The following is a 26,656-nucleotide window of genomic DNA, read 5'->3' as shown; positions in this document are numbered from 1 at the left end:
TGGAAGATGGGCCGTACTTTTCTTGAAACGCACAGTCGATTGATCAAAACTAAGTTGTCATAAGAACTAGCCATGACATCCCAATCCCATCAATGACATCACAGGAGCAGACTACTCTCACAAAAGAAATAACTAGTGTAAGAGTGGGCTTAATCATACATTACAATAAAATTGTGATAAGTTTATTTCATATATATGACAAAGGGGAAGTGAAGTGAAGGGCTATGGATGATGAAACATCGGAAGGGAGACGAGATACCACAAAAGCAGACAACTACAACAGAGAAGCCATTCGTCTAAGATTGGTTTTCCTGAATGACAACGTTAACCGAGTCTGGAAAAGAAGGAAATGGCATTGCTGCCCACCGACCTAGGAGCAAAACAACCCCTAGATAGTTATCACATAGATGGGGCTCCCAGGTTCTGAAAGGAACACACTGCTGTCAGATCTGGCTGGGAACCAAACTTTCACCACATCACCAACAAGTTGGACAAGGTACACCAATAGGTGAAGTGGCAACACTAGGTGAATGAAGAGAATGTAAAGGGGCTCCTCCCAGGATCTGAGTGGAACATGCTGCTATCCGACTTCAAGGCGAGCAGCAGGGCCAACAACTGATGTGCAAGAGGAAGACTGGGAGCTCCTGAGGCAAAACAAGATCTGAAATGTAGGGCCTAAAAAGAAACAATACCTTTCCCCACCCTCCAAAAGGGAGGAAACCTTCCACCCTGAGAGAAAGAAAAGAAATATCTCATCTAAGGGAAGGGAGTGAGACGTACGACTGGCCCCCCCCCATGTGAGAGAGACAATCTGACTGGTCTTGGGCATGTAGTTGGGACTTTTTAGGCTGGTTAGAGGAATCCATGATAATTCTGTAAAACACACACACCAAAAAACACAGTAATACAAGCAGCGAAAGGAATCATAGACTTAGGACAAAATCCAGCTTGGGAGAAGGAGAGCAAAAGTGAACGTCCACTCTCCAAGGCAGATGAAGAAAGACTAAATATGTCACAAGGTTCTAGCGTGGTCTTGACTCACTCACATCTCTGCTATATATCAGATAACAGAGGCCACAAGTCCCTTGAATATACAATCTTTTATTGTTTTTCTCCAGTTTCCTGTTGGTGCCAGAAAATTTATTCTAATGTCAAGAACGAAGGTTTGCTCCGCATTCGAACAATATACATTTCACTATAATCCTTACCGCAATTTACAAAAACTAATAGCAACTGACATGCAGTTCAAAATTAGAAGGATATTACATGATACAAATGCTCAGGCCATAGGAAGAACACACGTAGCCAATAAACACATATGTAAATAGTATTGAAGGCTCTTTGCTGCAGTCTTTAGGAACCACAACAACATTGCTGTACACCTGTTACTGGTCACTTCCCACATTGCTTTCAAACTATCCAGTTTTGCCTCACACCAAAATTTAATTTTGATTATATGAAGTTTTGAGTCTCCAGATGCGATTCAGTGATCTTGTTTAAGTACTTTGTAAAAGTAAATCAATCTTTCACCCAAATGTTCTACAGGAAAATGAAGTGTTTATTTATAACATAGTACTATATCAATATAACATTACCTTCTTTGTCCATCTTCTAACACTGGAGTATCCCGAATTCAATAATTTTGGGTAGAAAAAGGTATTGAATGCATGAACATTCAAGTAGTTAGAGTTTTTCCCTCTTTCCATCAATAAATTCATGTAGAAATTAATAACCTGGAAAAAATTAAGCTTTTTTTTATAACAAACAAACTTCAATATATAGTACATACTAAGTAATATCAAATATCATATAAAGTAAAAATTATATTTACTAAATAACAATAAAGAAAAAGCATCATACACAAGACAGAAAGCACTAAAAGAAATAATAAATATCTGCAGAACTGCACTTCTAACAGGTAGTAGTTTAAGCTTTACCCAAGATCTTGACCTTGTAAGCCACATGCACTCACCATGATATGTCAAATTTTATCAATGATGGACAGCATATATATAGAGATGTATATTTGTTGAACAAATTAGCATACAAAACGGTCTGGTTGTACAATTAATTTGACCTATTTTCAGCTTTTTCTATAAAAATATGTTAAATTAAAAACAATTCTAACATTTTCCAGTGCACTTTTCATATTAAATTTCTAATGCTGATATCAACAAGACAGATAATCATAACTGATTAAGCTGAATGGTATCAAATGTGGGGCTTTCTCATAAATCCTTTTCTTGACAGTAGCGCAAAGTCAATATACCAACTGCTAGTTGTGATTTGACTACTACTGAGATGAGGATTTCAGTAGTGACATGATAAGATTTACTAATAATACCCCTTGTGTAAAACATCTAGACAGGCATATTCTTGACATACATAACTAAGTCCCTAAGTCCCTGTCCCTGAAACCATCTGAATACACCATTCCTGTTGAAGAAAACTTGTGTATATGGACTACACTACCCCTGATCAAAGTTTGGCTGTATTACTGATGTTTGTTTGTTTGTATGATGCTTTACGTTGCATGGGACCAGTGGTTATTCAGCAACGGGACCAACGGCTTTACGTGACTTCCGAACCATGTCGAGAGTGAACTTCTATCACTAGAAATACACATCTCTCACTCCTCAATGGAATGGCCAAGAACCGAACCCGCGACCACCGAGATGAGACGCTAATACCATACCAACCACACCGCTGAGGCGCTCTGTATTACTGGTATTGCTGATGAGACAATGGACCAACCTGGTAAGAGTTCTAGCTAAAACCATAATGCTTCACTTAAACATATGTCTATCTCCTAAAAAATCAACATCCTGCTATCAGAGAACCTGACATTCTTAGCCTTGGTTCCAATGGAAGGCATCCCAGAAAAATAAATTTACAGCATTGTGATACTAGCAGCAAACAGCCAAAACCATGAAATACCAACAAGTGCTTATACACAATGGCAGCAGTGAATTCTGACATGAACTAAAACATTTGAAACACACCTGGTGGAGAACACAAACATATCTATCAGTGTGGAGAATAAGTTATCTTTAACAGTAGGTAAAATTCATCACGAATAAATCTTTTTTGGGAGGGAAGCTTTTTAGTTAAGTGCACAACATTTTAGCTTTTTTCCACTAATAATTTTAACATTACTGATTGGCCTGTAATTAGTACATTGACAATACATTACCTCATCATTAAGCCAGTTAAGACCTGCTAAAGTTGCGATGTCCCGCCGGGTTATCTGGATATTAAACTTGTCAACCAAAACTTTACCTGGCTGCCTGTTGTCTAAAGCATCTTCAATTAATGCCTACAAAAGAGAGAGAGAGAAAATAAGACTGATCACGAACTCTGACAATTAACAACAAAGAAGTCATATAACATTATTAAACAATAACTTTCATATTCAGAAGTACTGAATGTAGAACTGCACTCACTAATAGATCCTTTAATTAAAGTTAAAAAGTAGTCTGTCTACTTACTACCATCTCGGTTGTTAATTCAGGTAATTCCTCTTCCTCCTCCTCTTCTTTCTCTTCTTCAATGTCTTCAATCTGATATGGGTACTGCAACCTGAGATGCTTTATTCTTTCAGTAATTCTGTCTTCTAGAGATGTGTGTGCTTTCTTCCTTACTTCTTCATACATTTTATGAAGTTCTTCTGCTTTCTTGGCTTTTTCTGATTGCATCTTTGCTCTGTTATCATATCTCTCATTCCTAAACAACAAAATTGAATACATTTCAATAAGAGAGTAAATATAACTATTAATTTCAATCCAGAACACCTATCTAACAGAGATGTGGTGTATATTGTCTTAGCAGACAACCGATGAAATAAATGAGGAGATTGTGAGCAAAAATGAAGTTTTCATAATAAAACTAATATTGTAATACTTACCTGAACACCTGAATTAGCCCTGGTCACTTACCAGCCCAAACTTCATCCCCCTAAAATTACCCACAAAGTGGGTATTTAACTGTCAGCACTACCAACACTGCAGGTAAAATTTTGTCCACTGAGTTACCTGTGGTACCGTTGGCAACACTGCTGCAGATACCGGCCGCCAGGGGCCTACATCCCCCAATTGAGCCATTCACTATCAAAATTGAAGTGGGAGGAGGGTGGGAATCATTCAGGTGTTCAGGTATGTATTACAATATTAGTTTTATTATGAAAACTTCATACTGCAATACACTCCCTGAACGCCTCAATTAGCCTGATTAACATTTCAATGGAAGCAGGCTCAATCTAATTTAGCCCGACCTAACAACGGAACATAAGAAGGCAACTCATTATCAACCAACTATGTGTAAAAGTATGTGTCCTCACCTAGTTGTCCAACCCAGTAGGTGAGGATGCTTGCGGAGAGTACCTCGACATCAGTCTTGTGTCTAAGGTATCGTCAGAGTCAGAAGTGCCTCCCATGTGGTATTCTATACCTCTCACTTAAGGGAAAAACTAACCTCCCATGTGGGTATCTAGCCTCCCATGTCTGGAGGAGAAGTTGAGTGAGCAGGAACTTCAAGTTCTCGGCTGTTCACTGATGCAGATGACTGTGCAGAAGAAGTTGAAGATACGTATTCCAAAAGGACCATCGGGATCTGCCTAACCTCCAAGACCTAAGGAAAAATATACTCAATATGAACCCTCACCCACAGAGACACTTAAGTTTCTTTAAATTAGCACTGACTACCTGAACACCTAACACTAATGATACGAGGCTAATTATAAAATTGAGTTGGCTGCAACAAAGGGATCTAGCGAGTAACCCTTCTCTGAAGAAAACTGAATATCCCTAAGGTAGAACGTTGTGAAAACCAACACCGATTTCAAAGTAGCTGCCACCCAGATCGCAGACACCGAAAAATTCCTGAAGAAAGCCGAAGAAGTAGCCATTCCCCTGATACTATGCGCCCTTGGATGCGAAGAAGAACTAGAAGGCTCCGAAAATGATGATTGACCATCCAATGCTTGGCTAATGACCTCTTGCAATAAGAAACTAATTGCATTTATGGAAATGGAATGTGACGGACACGTAGGGGAAACAAATAAGGTTCTCGGATGAGGTTAAAGTTTCTCAGTATGAGACAAATAAACTTTGAGAACTAGAACCTGACACAGCCGCACTTCAGATATATCACCTCCTACAAATTCCTCTAACCATGAAACTTTAAATGCTCTAAGAAGAGGATACAATTCAAACTCATACTTCGCAACAAATTCTGGCAAGCATGAAAGAAGAATATCCTGCCCCGAAAAAGATACGTCCTCACCACTGCCTCAATCTCCAAAATTATCCTTGCCATAGCGAGAGCGATTAAAAATAACATCTTGGTTAGCTCTCTTAATGATAATGACTCCAAGGATTCGAAAGGTGATGAACTCAACAGTTTCTAAATAGCCGCCAAATCCCACAAGGGGGCCCAAAGCGGAATAACTGGATGCTCTACCCTAAAGGTTCTTAATAGATTGTGCAAAATTCTATTGGTCGCAAGCTGCAGCAGGTGAAACCTGAACGTGCTACTGAGCATCGACCTATACTCAGCAATCGTAGAATATGTCAAATTTTTTTTTCTTTCTTAAGAACAAGATGAAATTTGCCACATTCACTGACGGATGTGAAATGCTATGCCCCTCCTTCCGGCACCAACTACAGTACATAGCCCACCTAGCCTGGTATAGTTTCCAAGTCGATTTTCTCAGACAGAAAGACAGTTGGCGAGCCACTGCCTTTGACAGTCTCAAGGCAGCTAGCTTCAGCATGAAGAGATTCCGATGGTAATAATAGAAATGAGACTGTCTGAGAAGATCTTCTCTCTCTGGAAGGGATACTGGAACTTCTGTCAACATGTCCAGGACGTCTGAAAACCAAGGTCTTTGGGGCCAAAAGGGGGCTATCAAAGTAATCTGAGTGTTGATACTGTTCCTGAGTTTGACCAGTACCTGTTGAATTAACCCAAAAGGAGAGAATGCATACACTTGAAGATTGTCCCAGGAGTGCAGCATTGCATCCGTCCAACACAACATGGGGTCCGCTACTGGGGAGAGGTTGACTGGAAGACAGAAATTCAATCTTGTGGCAAAGAGATCCACTGTTGCTGGCTACCTCCTCAACAGATGTATCTCTTCTTCAACCAGAGTCCATTTGCCCCCGAGAACTTCCTGAGAACAACTCAGCGTCTGCTAGGACATCGAGTTTCCCAGACTCAAACTGAGGGATAAGAGAAACCTTGCAATCCTCACACCAACGAAGAACTCTGTGCTACGTTGTCTAAAACTTGCGACCTTGTTCCTCCCTCTTTCTTTAGACACAACACAGCTGTAACATTGTCGCAAAAGAGAGCTACCACCTTGCTGCTTACTTGCTCTGAAAAGCAACTTAAAGAGCCTCTTCCACAGCTCCCAGCTCTCAGCTCTCAGAAACTTATGGACTCCTTTTGATCTAGATCCCTCCAACGGTCGCTGGCTTGAGGTTTCTCTAAGGTTGCACCCCAACCCCGAACAGAGAACGCATCCAGAGATGAGACCCGGGAACTAGTAGCAAGAGGGAGGACATTCGTCCCAACAAGCTCTTCCACACGCTCACTGGTTGAGCCCTGTCCGACATGAATACCTCTCATTGACTTAGGACTGCAAGAATCCATTCCTCTGTTGGGAAAACCTTGGAAAGACGCATCTGAATCTCCATTCCCAAATATGTCATTATCGGAGTTGGTATTAGAGAGCTTTTGTCCAAATTGATAAGGATTCCTAAAGTCTGACTAGTTTCAGTAAGAAATCCTTTGCTTGCAATACGCCGTCCACAGATGAAGACTGAACCAACCAATCGTCGAGGTATCTCCTCCTCATCTGAAATCCCCAACGATGCATTATTCCCGAAATAGGAGACATTACCTGAGGTACCATGGTCAGACCGAAGCAGAGGACCTTGAACTGGAAAGTTCCAGTTGGACCTGAGAAACGAAGGAACTTCTGAGATTCCTGATGAATCTGAACCTTGAGATACACATCCTTGAGGTCCTGACACCTTCCAATCATCTCTCAGAACTGACTGCAGCATCGACTGCGAGGTTTCCATGTGAAATTTTATTAAAACTACCAGCTGGTTGAGACCTGAAAGATCTATAGTGGGTCTCCAAGACCCTCCCGCTTTTGCGGCCACGAAGATCTGGCTGTAAAACCCCAAAGGAGGAGGAGCAGGCTCTATTGCTCCTTCTCCAAAAGGCTTGAATCTCCGCTGCTCGTGCTATTCCTTTGATGGAGGATGGGGAATAACTGGGAAGGCAAACCAGGGAGCCAGACAGAGGGGGACGAGAATGAAATAGGACTTTGTAACCCTTCCTTAACACCTCCACTACCAAACTCTCTGCGCCCCACTCCTTCTAGATGTTCCAAAAAGGAGCAAGACAACCTCCTACTGGTACCGGCAAAGGGAAAATCTCCTATCTCCAAAAACCCTTCTTGGAAGAATGAGGTTTTGAACTTGAGGCAGAAGCTGAACCCTTAGCAGCAAAATGGACCATCTTCAGCGATCTACAGGGGACTTGGAACTCGATCGGTTTGCTGGAGATGGCATCCTGGATCCTTTAGGAGACTTGATTCCTAAGCTGCAACATGAATCATAGCTTGCTGTGACTCTATGCTGACGACGATGGCAAAATTGATCATAGAAGAGAAATCCTCCTCTCTAAAAAGACTGTTGCATAGCGCAAAATGAGCCCTCAACAGACCCCTCTTATGGATATCTGGATAGTACAGAGGTAGATGATTAAGAAAGAAGTCCCTCCTCTTCTTGCCAAAGAACGTAGTACAACCAGCCAAAATGTTAGCCTGGTATGCCAATTCCATCGAAGCTGAGGTGGTGGTGATGTCAAACAGAACAGGATCGGAAGGAGAATACTCATCCTGTTCGAGAAACCCCATCAACCCAGACAACATCCACTCAGAGTGGGACAAAGCCTCTGACTGGCTGCAAAAGGTGTCTTCCAAAATACAAGCCTCAAGAAATGTAACCTCTACCATCCGATTTGACGAAGGCACCCGAGAGAGAAGAGCCTCAACAGATTCGTTGAGTGGAACTCTGACTCCGGCAGCAGGGTTACCTACTACCCCATACAACCCCTTCCGATTTGGAAGGAAGGTTGAATCCTGCTTACCCAACCCAATAAGAGATCCTAACCTAGAGTCTGCCTCTCTCAAAGCCTGCTTGACCCAGCCAAAACAGACCAGCTTACTTGATGTTTGAGAGACTACTGGTTTGGTTGAGTACAGAATTTCAAACATTGCCTGGTTTGGTTGTATAGGTTCCTCAGGAGCCTTGGACGGCGGATCAGAAGAATGGATAAAATCCATCATCCGCTTATGCTCGCTTTCATTTGCTGGAGAAAAACCCACATCTGGTACTGGCTCCTCTTCTTCAATAGAGCATTCTCTGTCAGACTGATCCGACCGAACCGGAACAGGAAAAGAGACAGGCTGACCACCTGAAACAGCTGCACTCGACGACCCAGAACCCGCTACACCTGGATGCGCTAAACCAACACCTGCCATACCTTATCCCATCATATCTGAGCCAACCGCACTTGGTTGCGCAAAACCTGTACCAACTAAAGACGATGATGCAACTCCTTAGCCAGTCGCACTCGACTGGGCAAATCCCACACCACCCAGCGATGATAATGCAACACCTGAGCTGACCGCACCTGGGGAAACAACACCAATACCTAAGAGTGGAGAGGCCGCAACACCCGGTCCACCTAACCCTGACTGAACCAACAATACAACCAAACGGGTATCCAGAGCTGAAGTGATATTGATTAAGGGAGAGGGTACTAAATCAGAACTGACATTGAACACCTTAGATGGAGGAACAGAAAAACCCGCAGGAAAAGTGGAGAACACACCCACTGGAACTGCACTCAAAGGAGCCTCTAAGGACAAGCTACAAACTGTGGGACCAATTGGAATTGAAGATTACCAGCTACTGTAGTGAAAGGAGAGGCTGAGGACACAATCGGTACCGATACTCTCAACGATGGTGCAGACGAATTGCCAACAGCCATAGCACCTATGAGAACCGCAGCAGACACACTAAGTCTCAAACCCAGCAAAGGGTGAATATACGGCTTTCCGGAAGGCTCCGCAACTGCCTGAGAAGCCTGTAGACCAGAAGTCTGGGAAACCACAGGACCCGTGGAAGGTGCTAAGGAAGACAGCCCCGCCAAAGGTACACCTTCCCTCAACCCTGAAGATAGGGAGTCGCCGAAACCCCGACATTACTGGATTGAACCAATGAAAATTCTTTGCTCTGATGTGTTAATGGCAAAGAAACAGGGTAAGTGAGAGAAGACTGAGGCGACCTCTGAAGAATGACCCAATACGGAAGATTCTGTAAGGACCTTACATGAAGGTTTAGAAGGAAATGGGGAAAGGGAAAACTCAGAAGCAGCAGAAGAGGCCATAGTTTTTAAGAGAAGGAAAATAAACCGACTCTGTTCCATTCCCCCTTGATAATCTTGATAAACATCATTGGCAAACTCAGGAAAATTCTCAGAGACATGATTGTGAATATTGGAATATCCAAAACTGAAACATTGCCTAACTAATATTCTATAACCCTGCGACAAACCCAACCAATCTGCATTATATTCAGCCAAATCGAAAACCTGATCATCAGAATTGTCACCACCGAAAGAACCAAACTTATTCACAAAAGGATAAGGAACCTTCGAATATGAAGGAGCACTATCCAACCTTTCAGAAACCCTTAAAACCCAAAACCACATTCGAACGACCAACCACGGACTTAGCAACCTGTCACAAAGAACTCGAAGCAGGAAATAAAACCGCAGATGGATCCAAAGATGAACCCGTCACACTAGAAACTAACACCGAACTCGAATCCGAAGAAACCTAGCCCTTCCACTTCTCTTCCTGCACACTACCTAAGCTATTATCTCTACTTGTCTGTGTCTGACCTAAATCTATATCAACCTCTGAACTTACACCTTGAGTGGAAAGGGGAATTCCTGCTGGCAACGCTGCCTGCTCCATGCCGGGGGACCAGCAGATCCTACCTTCAAAGGTTGCGGATCTTCATGACCCCCAGCACCCGTCAGGGCTGGTTCTAGAACAGGCAGGGGGGCTGAAAAAGAACGATTAGACTCAATTACACTACTACTACCACTATCTCTACTCTCAGTGAACCTATTCATCAGGCTTAAAAATAAGCTCGACATACTAGATGATAACGTTTCCTCCAACTTTTTAAATAGCACTGACTCTAACTCTTCCTTATCAAATGACTGTACCTCTACCACTGGTCCTGACCTACGCTTACTCTTGGAGGCTAAGGATTTTCTGTTTGACATAATCTTGCATTTGATCTACTGACCAAGCCCTACACTCGTCACAGCTCTGACTGATGCTACACTGAACTTTCCTACATGAAATGCCAAGAGAATGTTGGTTGTGTTTGAGTGTACCCATCCTCCACTTGCAGGACGTGCAGGACCGATGAGGGCCGACATCTCCAACAGTAGAAGGCTCAGTCGTCGAAGCTGACCAAAATCCAGTCAATAAGCATAAATCCAGGAGAAGAGATGGTAATATAAGGCCAAAGTTGTAATCTAATACCCAGAATGAAAATGTTTTTAATGGGGGTTGGGCTAAAGACCAAAAGTTCGCCTGATGCGGGACATGTTCAGACAGCACGGCAAACGAATAACAATTGAAGGATGTAGGCCCCTGGCGGCTGGTATTTGCAACAGCATTGCCAACGGTACCACAGGTAACTCAGTGGACAAAATTTTACCTGCAGTGCTGGTAGCGCTGATGGTTAAATACCCACTTTGTGGGTAATTTCAGGGGGATGTAGTTCGGGCTGGTCAGTGACCAGAGCTAATTCAGGTGTTCAGGGAGTGTATTGCAATAGCTATCCTACCAAGGGAGAAAATATCTTTTTTTAAAGAGACCTGGAAGTAATGAACACTTATTGCAAAGAGACTTGGAGGAAATTAAAACTTACAATGAAAACAAGTGTTCTGAGAGGAGGAAACAAATATTTATGATAGAAAGCCCCAGAAATGTACAAGGATATTGTGACTTGGGAGTTTACAATAAAAAATATTTTGGGTGGAGCAGTTTAACAATGTAGAAAGAGAGTGAAAGGTATGGGGAGATTATGAGTGACAGTCTTACAATTCAAAACGAATGTTCGGTTTTGGACAAATTGATTGCTTATTGGAGAGCCAATAAAATACACACCAATTATGACATAGAAGTTTTGGAAAAAAAGAGAAAAATTTTGGCTATGGAAGTTTAATATCTATTGTAGAGCAAATATAATTTACTGAGGAAAATTTTGAGCTAGAAGTTTGGCAGGAAAAGCAAAAGAGACAGACAATGAATGTATGGTGAGATGGTGAGTTAGAAATTCAGCAAAATCTTTGTGGAAGGAATAACTGATCAGTTATTGCTGGATGCCTAAGAGCTGTTTGAAGCCATGTGATGCTTCCAGGCATCCTCAGTACTGTTAACTTATTCCAATTTTCTTTCTATATAGTATTCATAGTAGCTGTGGATGACAGTATTTATTACAAGAACATATCTCCTTATTTGCACATTTTATCATCAGATCTATTTGCTCACTAACCTTTAGTATTTAACCCAAAACACATTCTCCCAACAGTACTAACTTCGTCTACAGACACTTCATCTGTTTTGTAAAATTAAAATATGTAAATACACTTAAGATCAAACTACTTACAATTCCTTATGCCATTTTTCGTCAAACACTGGTGACTCAAGAAGTATACATTCCAGCGAGTTTGTTCTCGGCCGAGGCTTGATGTTTTCAGCAATAATAGTACAGTCATCTTCAGGCTCTGAGGGGAAATCAAGAAATGCTTGTGAAAATATAAAATTTGCTTCCTGAACTAAGCATATTATCATTTACAATTCACAAATTTTGTCATTCATACTTAGAAAATTTGGAATGACCATGCGGAGGTATGCTGCATTTAGTATGACGCATATTGGTAGGTAATGCCTGAACTGCTCAAAATTTGACTGGCTTTCAAATTGCACAGAGAAATATTTTTCATTACCTCCTTATTTTGATTTTAGTGTATTGCAACACAAAAGAATGGACTATGCTACTGCTATCCTTGTATACACTGAGTATAGTGGATAGTTTCCCAAATGCACTTTTCAATTTGTGATATATGACAACAAGTTGTCTTATCCTTCACCTCTAGAAGAGATGATTTGAAACCAGTCAAATTACAGAATTGTCAAACTGTAATTTTTTTGGCCCTGCATCTATTTTGCATATTATAACACTACATTGCCATTCCATGGGCGATCCAAGATTTTATGAGATAGATTTGCAGGTGGAATATTTGGCTAAAGACCAAACTATAATTGGCACCCCTTCAGGATTTGAGTGGGATTGCAGAGGTTTTGAAGCAGTTCCTCCTCTTTCTTAATAAATTTTCACTGAGAACCAGGTTGCAGGTATATGCAGCCAGCAGTTAAGAAAAGGGCCTACAATATGGGTGTACTTAAAACTTATATCATGGTAATATAAAACATTGTTAATATACTGGAAAATAAAACTCATTTTCTACACTTTCAGGAAGGAACAAGAATAGTCGGTAATGTAAAATACTATTTGGCAATTAACAGTGGTATTTGTCACTAGTACTGGCATTTCTTTTCAAAAAGTTTATAATAAAAACTCACTCCAGATAACAATATTCTACACCTTACCGCTTTCACAGGATATGACCAATTTGTTTAGAAAATGAACATCCACACAACAATACCTATCAAATAGCATATATACAGTACTTTGTGGAACAGTGACATCATCACCTTTGTAAAAATGCTTACATAAGCTTTTACCTCTATCAGATTAGCCTTAAAATTGTTCTCCATATTCTCCTCCACACTTTCCTTTCTTCTTAAACTGTCATCGAGTCTGTCTTTATCTACTCTCCATGATTTCCTACTAACTCCTTATCTTTTCTGACCAACTCCTTCTTATCATATGACCATACTATCTGAATCTTTCAAATCTCTTTTCTCCACCCAGCCATAAATCTTAACATTCTATGGTCATAAAATTTCAAAATATCAATCATTTTCCGGTGTGTGTTCCAGTTTCTGCTGCATAAGGTAACACAGGCCTTATGTAATGAAGTATTAGAAGTCTTTGCTCTATATACTAATAGGCAATTTTCATTTACCAGTACATAGTCTAGTTATCTTTCCATTTCACCCATCCCATAGCTATTATCCTTCTTGTGCTACTAAAATGCCTACTTTACAGAATAGTAGTGTGTTGCCAAGGTAACAGAACTGATCAACCTATTCTAAGAAATATCAGAGTATCACACCCACTCTTTAAACTTTCTTCTCTTCTCCATTAACTCCTGTAAAACATTTTGGGTATGTACACTTGGCAATCCTCAGGACCTTATGGGACACCACCTCTACATTCAGTACTCAGTATAGAATTCACACCAACACATTTACCAAAACATCCACAAAGCCACTTCTTGATTGTAAGCTTTCCTTTGTTTCCTTGCCAGTCACCATAAGCTTTGTTTTGCTTATTTTGCAATGGGCATACATCATGCAGTTCCCCGAGCTCCCTTTTCTGCACTCTATGGTGCTGCCTCCATTACTATGATAAAACAACAAATAGCTCAGAACTGATCCTTGATTGATGCTAACATTTATTTCAAATTCTTCTGACACAATCTACATCTAGTGTCATGATAAGAGTAACATCATTAGCTTAATCATCTTTCTAGTATACTATACAATTTAGTTAATACTATTTCAATACTGTCAAAGGCCTTCTTAAATCCAGTATCATATCATATTATCTCTTCTTTTTTGCATAATACTTTTCCTGTAGTTGCCTAATCATATAAGGAATGTTTTAATTGCTATTCTCTCTGGCATGAAGTCAGATTGACAATAATCAACTTTAACAAAATTTCTCAGCCTTTCCTCCAGCACCTTTCCAAATATTTTCTAGCATGCTCAAGCAGTCTCATTACTTTGCAATTTCCAATGCAGTGACTCTTGTTTTCCTATGAATACCACTACAGCTCTTTTCCCCACTCTCCTGTTTCTACCTCTTTCCTTCTCAGATTTTCACATGATGCTCACAGCTGATGAATCTCCTGTTACAGAATTTACAATCATAGTTATTCCCCATGGTCAAGGCCTTCTACATTTCTATCTTCTGAAAGGCCTTTTTAATCTCTTTGATTGTTATGTTCTCCATTGGTCCTCCTATTACGGCAATGTCCTCTGGTTCACTCTAATTTTCTACATCAAAGTTTGAAAAAGCCTACCCCCATCATCCCAGTACGTACAGGCGGCCGGTGGTTAATGGCGCAATCGCTCAGTGGCGAATTGGTTTTACGGCTGCATCAAAAATATTAATTAAAAAATAAGGCATTTAAAGGTATTTTTATGGCACAATTTTCAGTTAACAGCGCCGTTGTCTAACGAGTTCATACATTTGTAGAAATACCGTTCAGACCATATAGGTTATGCAAATTACATTAACAAATTTTATGGAGAATTATTACATAAGTATTTGGGAAAAATATATGCCTCTGACGCTGTTCTATGCCGAAAATATTGAGTTACATTAGTGCAAATTTAGCTGTGGATGCGTCGATTTATAAATGTTCATGCTTTTATGTTTAAACTGTGTATGGAAATGTATTACATAAAGGGTATTTTTATTTCTCCACAGAAATATGATATGGAAGCACCTTTTGAAACTGCCCTTCATGTTATCAAATGCTATGTTTTTTTCATGTTCTTTCTTGTGAGCCGCCGCCTGCCGCTCATCCGAAAATGTCGAGTTAAAAGAAAGTGCAAATTAGCGATCGATGTGTCGATTTTATAAACGTTCATGCTTTTATGTTTAAAACGTGTATGAAAATGTATTACATAAAGGGTATTTTTATTTCTGTGCAGAAATATGATAAAAAGGCAGCTTTTGAAACTGCCCTTCACGTTATCAAATACGATTTTTTTTTTCATTTTCGTTCTTGTAAGCCGCCGTCTGCCGCTCTTCCGAAAATATAGAGTTAAAAAGAGTGCAAATTTAGCGATTGATGTGTTGATTTTTTAAGAGTATCCTTTTATGTTTAAAATGTGTATGAAAATATATTACGTATAGGATATTTTTATTTTTGTACATAAATATGATACAAACTCACAAGAGGGGCCACTGACTTAAAATTCAAGCTTCCTAAGAATATGATGTTCATCAGGAAGAAGAAAGAGGTAAAGAGAAATACAGAAAGAAGAGATCTCACTTATTAACTTATTAAAAAAATTAATAAATTAAATTTCAGGTGCATTGGTTTTATTTTCTACTGCCTCATACTCATTTATTGATCAACTTTTCTTATAATGTGTCTCTTTCTGCAGGCTGATTTACCTTGGATTTATAGTCTACTGACTCTGTCCATATAGGATTTCTGTTGAATATTTACGGAAAGAACAAACCTCAGGCATTTAAATTGTACGAAAATTATTTTTTGATAGAGCAGGGTAACATCAGGTCTTATCACATACAAATTTTGTAATTTCAGTTATATTATTATTATTATTTGAAAATATCAATGAACATAAAAACCCTCGCATCTCACATATGATAATTAGTTAGGTTCCAATGAAAAGTTCATGCTATTGTGAATTCACACAACATGTATCACGTAAGATTGAGGTATTACTATACGTATTCTGAGGCCCTAGGAAGTCCAGTGCTGGAGAATGACACCCAATGATCAGATAATAGAGGTTGGGCCTGTCAAAAATGTCACATTACTTGACAGGAAGTGACTGTGGGTCCAAATTGTTGCCAATAACTAATCATCTCATTTCTATCTCTTCCTTCTTTTATCTCTCTCTCTCTCTGCCACAGGATAGAATGAGAAATGGATTGATAGAGACAAATAAATACTTAGTTCAGCCCTCTCTCTCTTTCTCTACCTGGAAAAGATATACATATGATGGAGGGGAAGAAGTGTTGCCTATTGAGGTTCATTTCAATATTTTGACATCGTAAGGAGTTATCCTCTCATTTTATTCTCTGTCTCCTAAATAATTCATACAGAATTTCAATCTTGATGGTCAAATGTATAATGTTGGCCATTCAATGGTCTCTCTCTCTCTCTGTGTGTTATTGGCTGTGCATATATATTTCTAATGGTAAAATGTTTAAGATGGCTTTGAAATTACATATTAATGATATCTTTTCAAAGATTGATAGTAATAGAACAATAATCTAAAGTACCTATACTTGATGTAGCATGATATTTAAAGTATTCATTTGGTATTTGAATGTTCAAGATAGACAGTTGTCAGCACTTTTATGGGAGGGTTCTAAGTATCTGCGGATTCTAGCTATTCACGGGGTGAGGGATGGGGGTGGGGGCTCTAGTATGCATCCCCCGCAAGTAAGGGGGGTTCAATGTATTATTTTCATCACGCTCCTCGGACAAGGAACTTTAACCTTTACCGACAGTAGTTAAAGTACCCAGAATACCTACCATTATACAAATGTATCTCAATTCGTATCAACCATTACTTTGAGATCTGTAGATACATATGCATTTCAATACCAAAAGTATTGGTTTGTTAGAGAACGCAAAATCTATATTTGTTACGCTAATCGTTGGCCTTTACCGACAAAGTTCACTCAAATCTATTAGATATCATTTGAGACTCTCAGATGTGTTCACTACCAAATAAAATTGGTCCAGTTGCGAACACAAAAGTACGTCATTACTCTATTCGGAAAAGGCAACGAATGCAATTTACGTTTACATTATTACGTTACTTACTCGTAAAATATCTCCAACACAAGCACATATTAGTTTGGCAACAAATGCAGTGCTTACATTATTACGTTACTTAATCTTAACATGCCTTGAACGTAAGTATTAGTTTGGCAACGAATGCAATGTTTAAATTATTATGTTTATTACTCGTAACACGTCCCGAATGTAAGTATTAGATCTGCAACCTTTACATTACGTACAGTGGGGCCTCGCTTAGTCGCGGATCAGGAATCATGGATTCAGTTAACCCTTTACTGCCGACTGGACGTATTTTACGTCGACATTTTTTGTCTCTCGTGTGCCGACTGGACGTATTTTACGTCAACTTACAAAAGTTTTTTTTTAAATTCGCACAAAAATACTTATAAGCCTACCAGCCTAAAACTTTTGAATCACGCGCCTTGGGGGATGCTGGGAGTTCACGGATCAAGGTGTTGTTTTGTTTACAATAGTTACGCAGGCGCGCAAGCGCAAATTTCTTTCTTATCGCACTAAAAAGTATCTGTGACACATCTTGGAAATTATTTCGTCACTTTGACATAATTTTTGTACCATTGTAAATTAGCCGTTACATGAAGTATTATATATGAAAATGTGCGCATTTTTATGTAGAATACAACAATAAAATACTCATGATTGTAGCTTTTATCAGTTTTGAGATATTTTCATATAAATAACGATAATTGCCAAAATTTCAACCTTCGGTCAACTTTGACTCTACCGAAATGGTCGAAAAATGCAATTGTAAGCTAAAACTCTTATATTTTAGTAATATTCAATCATTTACCTTAGTTTTGCAACTAATTGGAAGTCTCTAGCACAATATTTCGATTTATGGTGAATTTATGAAAAAACTTTTTCCTTACGTCCGCGCGGTACTCTTCCGAAAAAAATCATACATGCGATTGTGGTAATGTTTGCACCATTTTAAAATTAGCCGTTATATAAAGTTTTATATATGGAAATGTGCGCAATTTCATGCACAATACAACTAAAAACAACCCATGGTTGTAGCTTTTATCAGTTTTGAGATATTTTCATATAAATAACGATAAATGCCAAAATTTCAACCTTCGGTCAACTTTGACTCAACCGAAATGGTCGAAAAACGCAATTGTAAGCTAAAACGCTTATATTCTAGTAATATTCAAGCATTTACCTTCATTTTGCAACAAATTGGAAGTCTCTAGCACAATATTTCGATTTATGGTGAATTTATGAAAAAAATAACATTTTCTTTACGTCAGCGCGGTAACTCTTCCGAAAAAATCATACATGCAATTGTGGTAATGTTTGCACCATTTTAAATTAGCCGTTACATAAAGTTTTACATATGAAAATGTGCGCAATTTCATGTACAATACAACAAAAAATAATTGAAGGTTGTACCTTTTCTCATTTTTGAAATATTTGCATATAAATCACGATAAATAGAAAAATAGAAAAAAAACCACGTTCGGTCAACTTTGACTCTACCGAAATGGTCGAAAAACGCAATTGTAAGCTAAAACTCTTACAGTCTAGTAATATTCAGTCATTTATCTTCATCTTGAAACAAATTCGAAGTCTCTAGCAAAATATTTAGATTTATGGTGAATTTAAAAAAAAAATCTTTCCTTCCCTCCGCGCGCGCGCATTCTCCGCCACAAATCTCCGAAATGCGTACGTCCCATTCTCAGAATATTTGCTCCGTTTCATATTTGGCATTTCATAGTTTTATATATGAAAATGTGCGCAATTTCATGTAGAATAAAACGAAAAATATTTGAAAGTTGTAGCTTTTCTTATTTCCGAAATAATTGCATATAAAAAATATATATAAAAAAATTCGACATTTGGTCAACTTTAACTCGTCAGATATGGTCAAAAACTGCATTTGTAAGCTAATACTCTTACAGTATAGTAATATTCAATCATTTGTCTTCATTTTGAAAGAAATTGGAAGTCTCTAGGACAATATTTTGATTTATGGTGAATTTTTGAAAAAAATATTTGTTTACGTCCGCGCGTTACGAATTCATGCATTATTTTGTGATAATATTTTCTCTGTGTTGCTTTTATCGTTTTACAATGTGTTATATATCAAAATGATCGCAATTTAGTGTACATTACAATGAAAAAATGTAACTTGTTACCTTTAACCGTTTTGCGCACAGCGCGATTTGAATACAATTATATATGAAATTTCGTTTTTGCGCTATCATATCTCGCATTATTTATATATGATAATGATAATTTTTTTCATTTCTGATGGTTGCATACTAAACTTTAGCCAATGACAAAAAAAGGAGCCAAAAATGAACTCTTAATCTTGAAAACTAAGCACGCTGTGATTTTTTGAAAAAAATATTTTTTCCGCTTCCGCGCTCACTCTGAAACACCTCCGGCACACGGGAGACAATTTTTTTTTTACTGCTTCGGCGTTTAAGGGTTAATCACAGGTTTTTCCTTGGACCACTTCTCAGTCTATATTGCTGGTATGAATCACAGCATCACTGGCTTGTCCGTGGTAGGCTAAGCCTCGTCCGGTTCCGATAACCAGCAAATGCATGAACAGATTCACATTATGATATTAACTGACAATAAAGGTAATAAAACCATTCTCACCTTATATATTATTGGCATATCTTCATAATATATAGCCTATTCATGGAATAATTCCACATCACTGACATCAACTCTTAGTTGAGCGGCCAGCAGAAATGTAAACATTGAGTTAGGCTACACTTCACAGCACCTTTGTCATTCTTAACCTTTTAGAAATGTTAATAGTAGTAGTGTAATTACAGTAGTAATAACATTTAGGAAAACATAAATTTTCAATTTGAACTTCATTATTGTTTTGGTATAACGTAATCAATATCTCTGAACACTGCAGTCATACAAATGATAATTGTCATAGATTATCGTTTTGTTGTTTGCGATCGGCGACGAAGCGTAAATGTAATAAAACCATTTTTACCTTATATATTATTGTCATATATTCATAATAAAACGCAAATCTTATATATTACAGGTATTGGCATATCTTCATAATAAAAAGCCACTTCAAGGAATAATTCCTTGGGGAATGCATTTTTCAAAAGACAAAAATACACTTTACATGTTTACAGTATGCAATGATTACTTTATTCTGATGTGATTACATTAATATTGCAGTATGGTACTCTAAGCAGTACAGTAACTATTTTTTTCATTCACGAAAAAAATACGTATGACCACCGTGACGTCACCGTTCTACAAACTACCGATGTATTTTAATGCAAGTATCCTCTAAACTCTGTCATAAATCACTTTACCTACTTTTTTTGTGGAGCCTAAATACTACGTATATTCCGGAAAATTAACGAAATCGCGAATGTTCACTAATTACCGTTTTCTTCTTCTTTTCATGACTAAATGCATTTTTAGGATAAACTCATTTACAAATTTTCAAATACTATGAATGTAAATAGCAAAATTTTCTCTCTCTCTCTCTCTCTTATCACTTACAGAAAAAACTATATTGATCTATTGTTATCGTAATAAAAGAACAAGATGGTCCCCGACATTTCTAGATGCATGTATTGCCATACTTTTATTCTTTCTGTGATTTACGAAACTGTGCTTCAATACAACTTTTATAGTTGACTCAATGATTATCATATATTATAACGGTATACAAGAGAATATCTTATCACTATCCACGTTTCATTTATCACCATAAAAACATTTAAAATACAAATTTCATTATGTTATTCTCGAGCTAAGATAGTCAACAGTACTCTCGTCCTAAGCTGCTCTCTCTCAAGCTATTCAAGTTACTCTCGTCCTAAGCTGCTCTCTCAAGCTATTCAAGTTACTCTCGTCTTAAGCTGCTCTCTCTCTCTCTCTCTCTCTCTCTCTCTCTCTCTCTCTCAATGAAATATGAATTACAGTATCATAATATCATAAACTATTATGTACAAAGTTTATAATAATAATAATTCCATTAATAAATTAGTTTCTTTTAGCAACTAAATTGTTTTCCAAAATAATTCTTTCTGTAATAAACGTCCATCAGCTGATTCTAAACGTAAACAAAAGACAAAAATAAATTTTTATTGCTGTATTTTGCTGTTTATACATTAATATTATAGTTGGGTGCTGTAATCATTACAGTAAATCATGTTTTTTGTCATAAATATGTTAATTCACGAAATAGATATAATATGTACTTTTAGTTTGGTGCAGCAGCCAAATCATGAAAATAGAAAGGAATTGTCAGTTAATTATACTTTTGTTTGCTGATCTGATGAAGGGGAAATTGAAGACAGGAAAGAATAACTTTGAAACTGTCTTGAATTTAGTTTAAGGTGATAGTTGAAGACATATTTGGTGCTTGAACTAAAGTAGGCAGTTATAAACATTGAAATTGTAGTCTTGGGTGGGTTAATTATTAAAGTAGACAGTTTAAGGGGGCCGGCCAGCTAATGCCATTCTTTAAGGACAGGACTTTGATATTCATACCACTTAATAAGGTGACTTGGGATATCTCCAAACCGCATATGATTTTTGCCTCTGATCTTCGGTTTTGACGCCAGGGCGATTTATCCCGAAAATAACCATTTTTCAAATTCTATCTCCTCCCTTGATATTTAAAATTAAGACCTGGGATTACTACCATATATAGACCTGATGTAGACCTCCAATCAAATGAGGAGTTTTTTTCTAAAAGCCATTTTCTTGCTAGATATGAATTTTTCAATATGGTAAAAAAATAAACTCTATAAATTAGGAAAACAAAATTTATAAAAAAAAAAAAAAAAAAAAAAAAAAAAAAAAGACAAAACGAAAATTGGAAAAAAGGGCTTCATTTGATTGTTCTACAACTCATAATTTAATCATAAATTATGATCCCTTTGCTCATATATCGTAGCTTGGGGCACTGCGTCAGGCAAGACGGGGCACTCCTTCCTGCGCAACTCTCTCTCTCTCCTTCACTAACTCGGCTTATTACAGCGAATTTTCTTCTTCTGTATGTTACCTAGATGTTTTCCTAGTATTTTCCGTTTTGGCATGATGAAATTCTTGCCAAAACAAAAATAAACAAACGTAAATGCAAGTGAATGTCAAGAGGTGAAATTCGAAGTTGTACTCTCATTTTACAAAGACAATGTTAATAAATCATGATTATTATGAATTTCATATTCCTTTTTGGGTATTAATAAACCGAAACTATGTTATTTATCACAAATTAAGATCCCTTTGCTCAAAGATCGTAGCCTGGGGGACAGTGTGACGTGTGCTTCAGGCAAGACGGGCGTTTACTCACTACGTAACCCTCCCTCTCTCTCTTCACTAACTACGCTAATATTGCATATATTATGATATTCTGTAATCATATTAGAGCGAATTTTCTTTGTCTTTATGTTAGCGAGATGTTTTCCTTGTCTTTTCCTCATTGGCATGATGAAATTCTTGCCGAAACATAGATAAGCATATGTAAACGCAAGCGAATGTCAGAGGTGAACTCGAGCGTGTAGCCTACTTGAAGTTTGTGCTCACACTGATCATCATGGTTGAACTTGATACTTCCCTCTGCAGCCCACTGAATCTCTACAGATGCCATTTCTCACAATTTCTTTGACAATAATTATCAAAATTTACAATAACAGAAGAAATATTGCATTTTCTTGTACGGATGAATGTTTTAGGCTTATTGAGTTATGTTTACTAATTACCAGGTAACTACGAAAGTAAGAGGAATTTTGAAGAAATATTTCGTATACGTATTCTCAATTGCCATATGAAGCTCCATGAATTTTTTCATGACTGCATTTTTCACCCAATACCCCCTAATATAGGGGTTCCGGCCGGCCCCCTTAAAGCAATTTTTTTTTTTTTTTTTTTGGGGGGGGTACCAGGATAACATGGGTATTTACTTGTCACGGGGGGTTCTGGGCCATATCCCCCGCGATTAACGAGGCCCTACTGTATTGCATTAACCTTGAAGGGCGGTAGTGCCGTAAACTATGCTACGAGTAGTTAACCTATTTGATTGTGAATTTGCTACTGCATCTAAATATGAAAACTAGAATCAAGCCCATTAATAATAACAAAACAATATGCTGTTGAGGCAAGAAATTGTTAGCCATAGGTAAGTTTTTTTTTGTTTGTTTCAGTGGCATTTTTACATTGCATGGATCTACTGGTTATTCAGCAACGGGACCAACGGCTTTACGTGACTTCTGAACCACGTTGAGAGTTAACTTCTATCACCAGAAATACACATCTCTGATCCCTCAATGGAATGCTTGAGAATTGAACTCCTGGCCACCGAAGTGGCAGGCCAAGACCAAACCAACCATGCCACTGAGGTGAGTTACACATATAAAAAGCCATTTTCCTTAAAGAGACAATTTCAATCCTTACCTTTGCCATTTTGACTGTTATTCTTCATGGTAAGTGTCATTTTGATGTCTTTAATACCTGGTCGCATCTTGATGCTGCACTTGTCCTGCAACCAGCTGTGAAAAATATACAACAAAGTTATTATAAAGAAAAAGATCATAAAAGTTTAGGTTTTCTATAAAGTCAAACTTCTGCATGAAATTCACTTAACATTATATTTCAGAAAGGGGATATATGTCAGTATTATTTTTACATGTGGAAAAGATTTGAAAAATACCTATGAGATGGTAATTCTGTCTGCGATGAAGACGGAGGACTTTTCGAGTTATATGTTGTATCCAGCTGCCTTATTTTATCTTTTGTCCACTGAGGATCGTGGTGCAATCGCCTGATCACAGGCTGAGGGCTCGAACTGCAACTTCATCATAAATAATTAGAACAGAAGTTTAAACTTTATCATAAATAATTAAAACAGAAGTTCAACTTCAACATTACCATATTCATGCACAAGTATAATTTCCAAAGCAATCTCTTTCAGATAACAGAGGTTCCTACCCAAGGAGCATTTTCTGTTTTCTGGAATTATTCTCAAACATAAATGTCTGACTACTTTATTTCACAAAATTAACATGCACAGATATATATATATATATCATATAGTGTATACCTGTTCGAACTTAAAGATATGTAGGAAGGCACCCTTTCTGAACTTAAGCTTGAAGTTAATTGATTATTAGCAAACTGGTGCAAGAGTCGCTGGTACTGCAACTTTTCCTCGTGTCTAAATGCCTGTGGAAGAAAATGATATTCATATTTAATCAAAGCTTTCAAAATAGAAGCAATTGTTTTGCAAAAGCGTTACTTACCAAGTCCAGTTGAGAATTAACTCAGCTTCTATGAAGAGCAAATGAAAACCAAATAAAGAAGTGTTTGCACATTATCTTATTATATATATTAATAATCCCACTCAATAAATAAGACTATTTCATTGGTTAGCATCGCTAAAATTTTCCGTTAATTGATAAGATTATTTATCACTAATGGAATTACAATGAATCTTCCCTTTTAAAGCTGTCTTGGTCTGAAAAGATTACTCCTAGACCCTTTACCATAGACAAAATCCTTATCCAGAATGCAAGCACCAATTGTATGACTTAACTCCCTTAAGTACTGAGTATCTTACCACCAAAAACTATATCTGTAAAATTAATTTACAGACATATGACTTTGCATCTGAACTACACAGAACACATCCCATAAAATAATTCTTATATCTGTTATCCATGTTTGTAGGAGTTCGTGAGATTCCTCCAAGAGAATTTCATATTTGCTTGGTCAGATGTTAAATTAGGCTCAATGGGTTTTTAAACTATACTATTACTCACTTTCTAGTAAAAAAAAATTCCGTTTACATAAAAATTCTTCATATCAATTCCCTTGGGACCAAAAGGTTGATGGCAATATGAATTTGTTGGTTACAGGAGAGAAATCTTTGAAAATTCCATAAACGAATACTGAACACTTATTTTGTCATTTGTTACTAATAACCAATGTCAACTTCAAAAAACTTAGCATTTTTAAAATAAATGAACCAAAAAAGTACAATAATATAAATTTTCATACAAATCTATCATTTAGACACACTGTTAAAGATAGCTTATGAGGGTTACACATTCCCTCCGTCAAGAGAATAGAATAGAATATATATAGAATTTAAGGCAAAAGGCAAGCACTGGGATCTATGACATTCAGCTCTAAAGTGGAAACAGTAAAATGGTTTGAAAGGTGTGAGAGAAGAAAACCTCACAGTTGCATTAATAATCAATAGTTAGGAGAGGGTTGAGAATAAGATGGAAGAAAGAGAATATGAATGAAGGTAACGTAGAAGAAAAGAAAAGGTTTGCAGTAAAGAACCTTAACCTTTAATGGACAGGCATGATCATTATGAGGATCTATAACAGCTTTTGAGCAATGGGCGGCATAACTCATATGAGTACGTATTAACATTACATGCCATACAATGTGGATGAATTAAATGAGAAAAATGTTTATATCACTTCAATAGTCCATAAATGACTTCTGGCAACTGTAGTAGCTCAGCACAGGACAGAGGGATCAGTGTGCCTTGAGACTTGACAGGGGAAGATATTGCCCCTTTCTATCACCTGACGTCTTTGATATTGGTTTTAGTTCTTATCTTTTATGATACCTCGTCAGCTATGATAGTAATTTTACAAAGAAAAGTACAAGGAAATGTTAAAATACCATGTATGTATACCTCAAAGAAAGTGACTGCATCTCCCCATCTCTGTAAATCTTTCAAATATTTTACAACAAATATACTACTCAGAATTGATTACTGATTTTAGTTATGTTATGATACTGGGTGAGTTGTAATTACAATTTTACAAAATGGTATAAATAAATTATTAAAAATAACATGTATAACTTAGTAAAATTATCATATTTTCGAAAGCGTATTGGAAAAAAGGCCCTGCAGAGGGTTGTAAATATTCACTTTCCAATTCCCATTGAAAGTGCAAAAAAATTTCTCGAATTTCTATTCTCATGCTGTGCATTTGCATATCTCTACCTCTTTCAACTGATTTTTTTTTTTTTTAAATTGTCCAACATAAAAGTTTGCCCCAGTCTGGGGGTGTGCTTAATATATATTTACCCCATCCCAGGATTCCCTAGACAGTCTTAAAACGGTGGAAACAAATGATCTCACACGGATCTGGGATGCGATCAAAGGAGTGCAGGGATCGATTGACAATCGCACAGATAGCCACCAAACTCCTATGAATGCGGCATCCAGTTTTTCCTCGCCTCCCAGCAACACGGAAGTGCCCCCTTCACCTGTAGGCCGTTCTGAGGAGACAGTTGGTCCCCCAACCTCCCCTCCCTCCCCAGTGCCTCCGGTGGAAGATAGACCTCCGGTGATGATTACCAGCCCTTGTGATCCTCCCCACCCTAACTCTCCCCGCCAACCCCCCATCGTAGATGCAGATGAGAGTTGATCTTGAGGGGTCTAGCGGCTGGCAGATACAAACAAGTAGAAAGAAGAGAAGATCCTCTCGTTTGGCCGCTGGACCGGAGCCCAACATTCGTGTTTCACTTCGCCCGACATCTGAGAAGAGATGTCACGTAGCAATTCACAATCTGCGCTCATCGGTGACGCTAGACGCCATAGTGGAGAGAGTCAAGTTTCTCACTGGCTCTGACCCACATATCTCTCACGAACTCCCATGCAGAACTAAACATAAAGTGGCCTACAGGATTACCTGCCTATTTGAACACCTCGACGTTCTTAAAGGCGAGAATTTCGGTCCTAATATATTAGTTTCAAGATATAACCTAATCCGGGACCAACCACCCCCAGGGGAACTTACTG

The 26,656-nt window shown here is 37.9% G+C and overlaps 1 protein-coding gene across 2 annotated transcripts in view; it reads right to left on the bottom strand.

Annotated features, from left to right (window-relative positions):
- LOC135221934 (sentrin-specific protease 1-like) overlaps positions 1–26,656 on the bottom strand; it is a 124,590-nt gene that overhangs the window by 55,078 nt on the left and 42,856 nt on the right. Inside the window, exons 6-12 of one of the 2 annotated variants that reach the window (XM_064259961.1) lie at positions 23,930–24,051; positions 23,540–23,674; positions 23,284–23,378; positions 11,775–11,892; positions 3,489–3,723; positions 3,194–3,316; positions 1,596–1,733 (exon numbers count right to left, since the gene is read on the bottom strand). In XM_064259961.1, the coding sequence (XP_064116031.1) occupies positions 1,596–1,733; positions 3,194–3,316; positions 3,489–3,723; positions 11,775–11,892; positions 23,284–23,378; positions 23,540–23,674; positions 23,930–24,051 (966 nt within the window). Of the gene's footprint in view, positions 1–1,595; positions 1,734–3,193; positions 3,317–3,488; positions 3,724–11,774; positions 11,893–23,283; positions 23,379–23,539; positions 23,681–23,929; positions 24,052–26,656 lie in introns of both variants that reach the window. The other variant, XM_064259960.1, reaches the window with a different exon arrangement.

Source organism: Macrobrachium nipponense, chromosome 3 (assembly GCF_015104395.2).
Source record: "Macrobrachium nipponense isolate FS-2020 chromosome 3, ASM1510439v2, whole genome shotgun sequence".
NCBI classification, from domain to species: domain Eukaryota; kingdom Metazoa; phylum Arthropoda; class Malacostraca; order Decapoda; family Palaemonidae; genus Macrobrachium; species Macrobrachium nipponense.
Note: the sequence above shows the minus strand (reverse complement) of the source record. Positions and strands in the feature narration are given on the sequence as shown.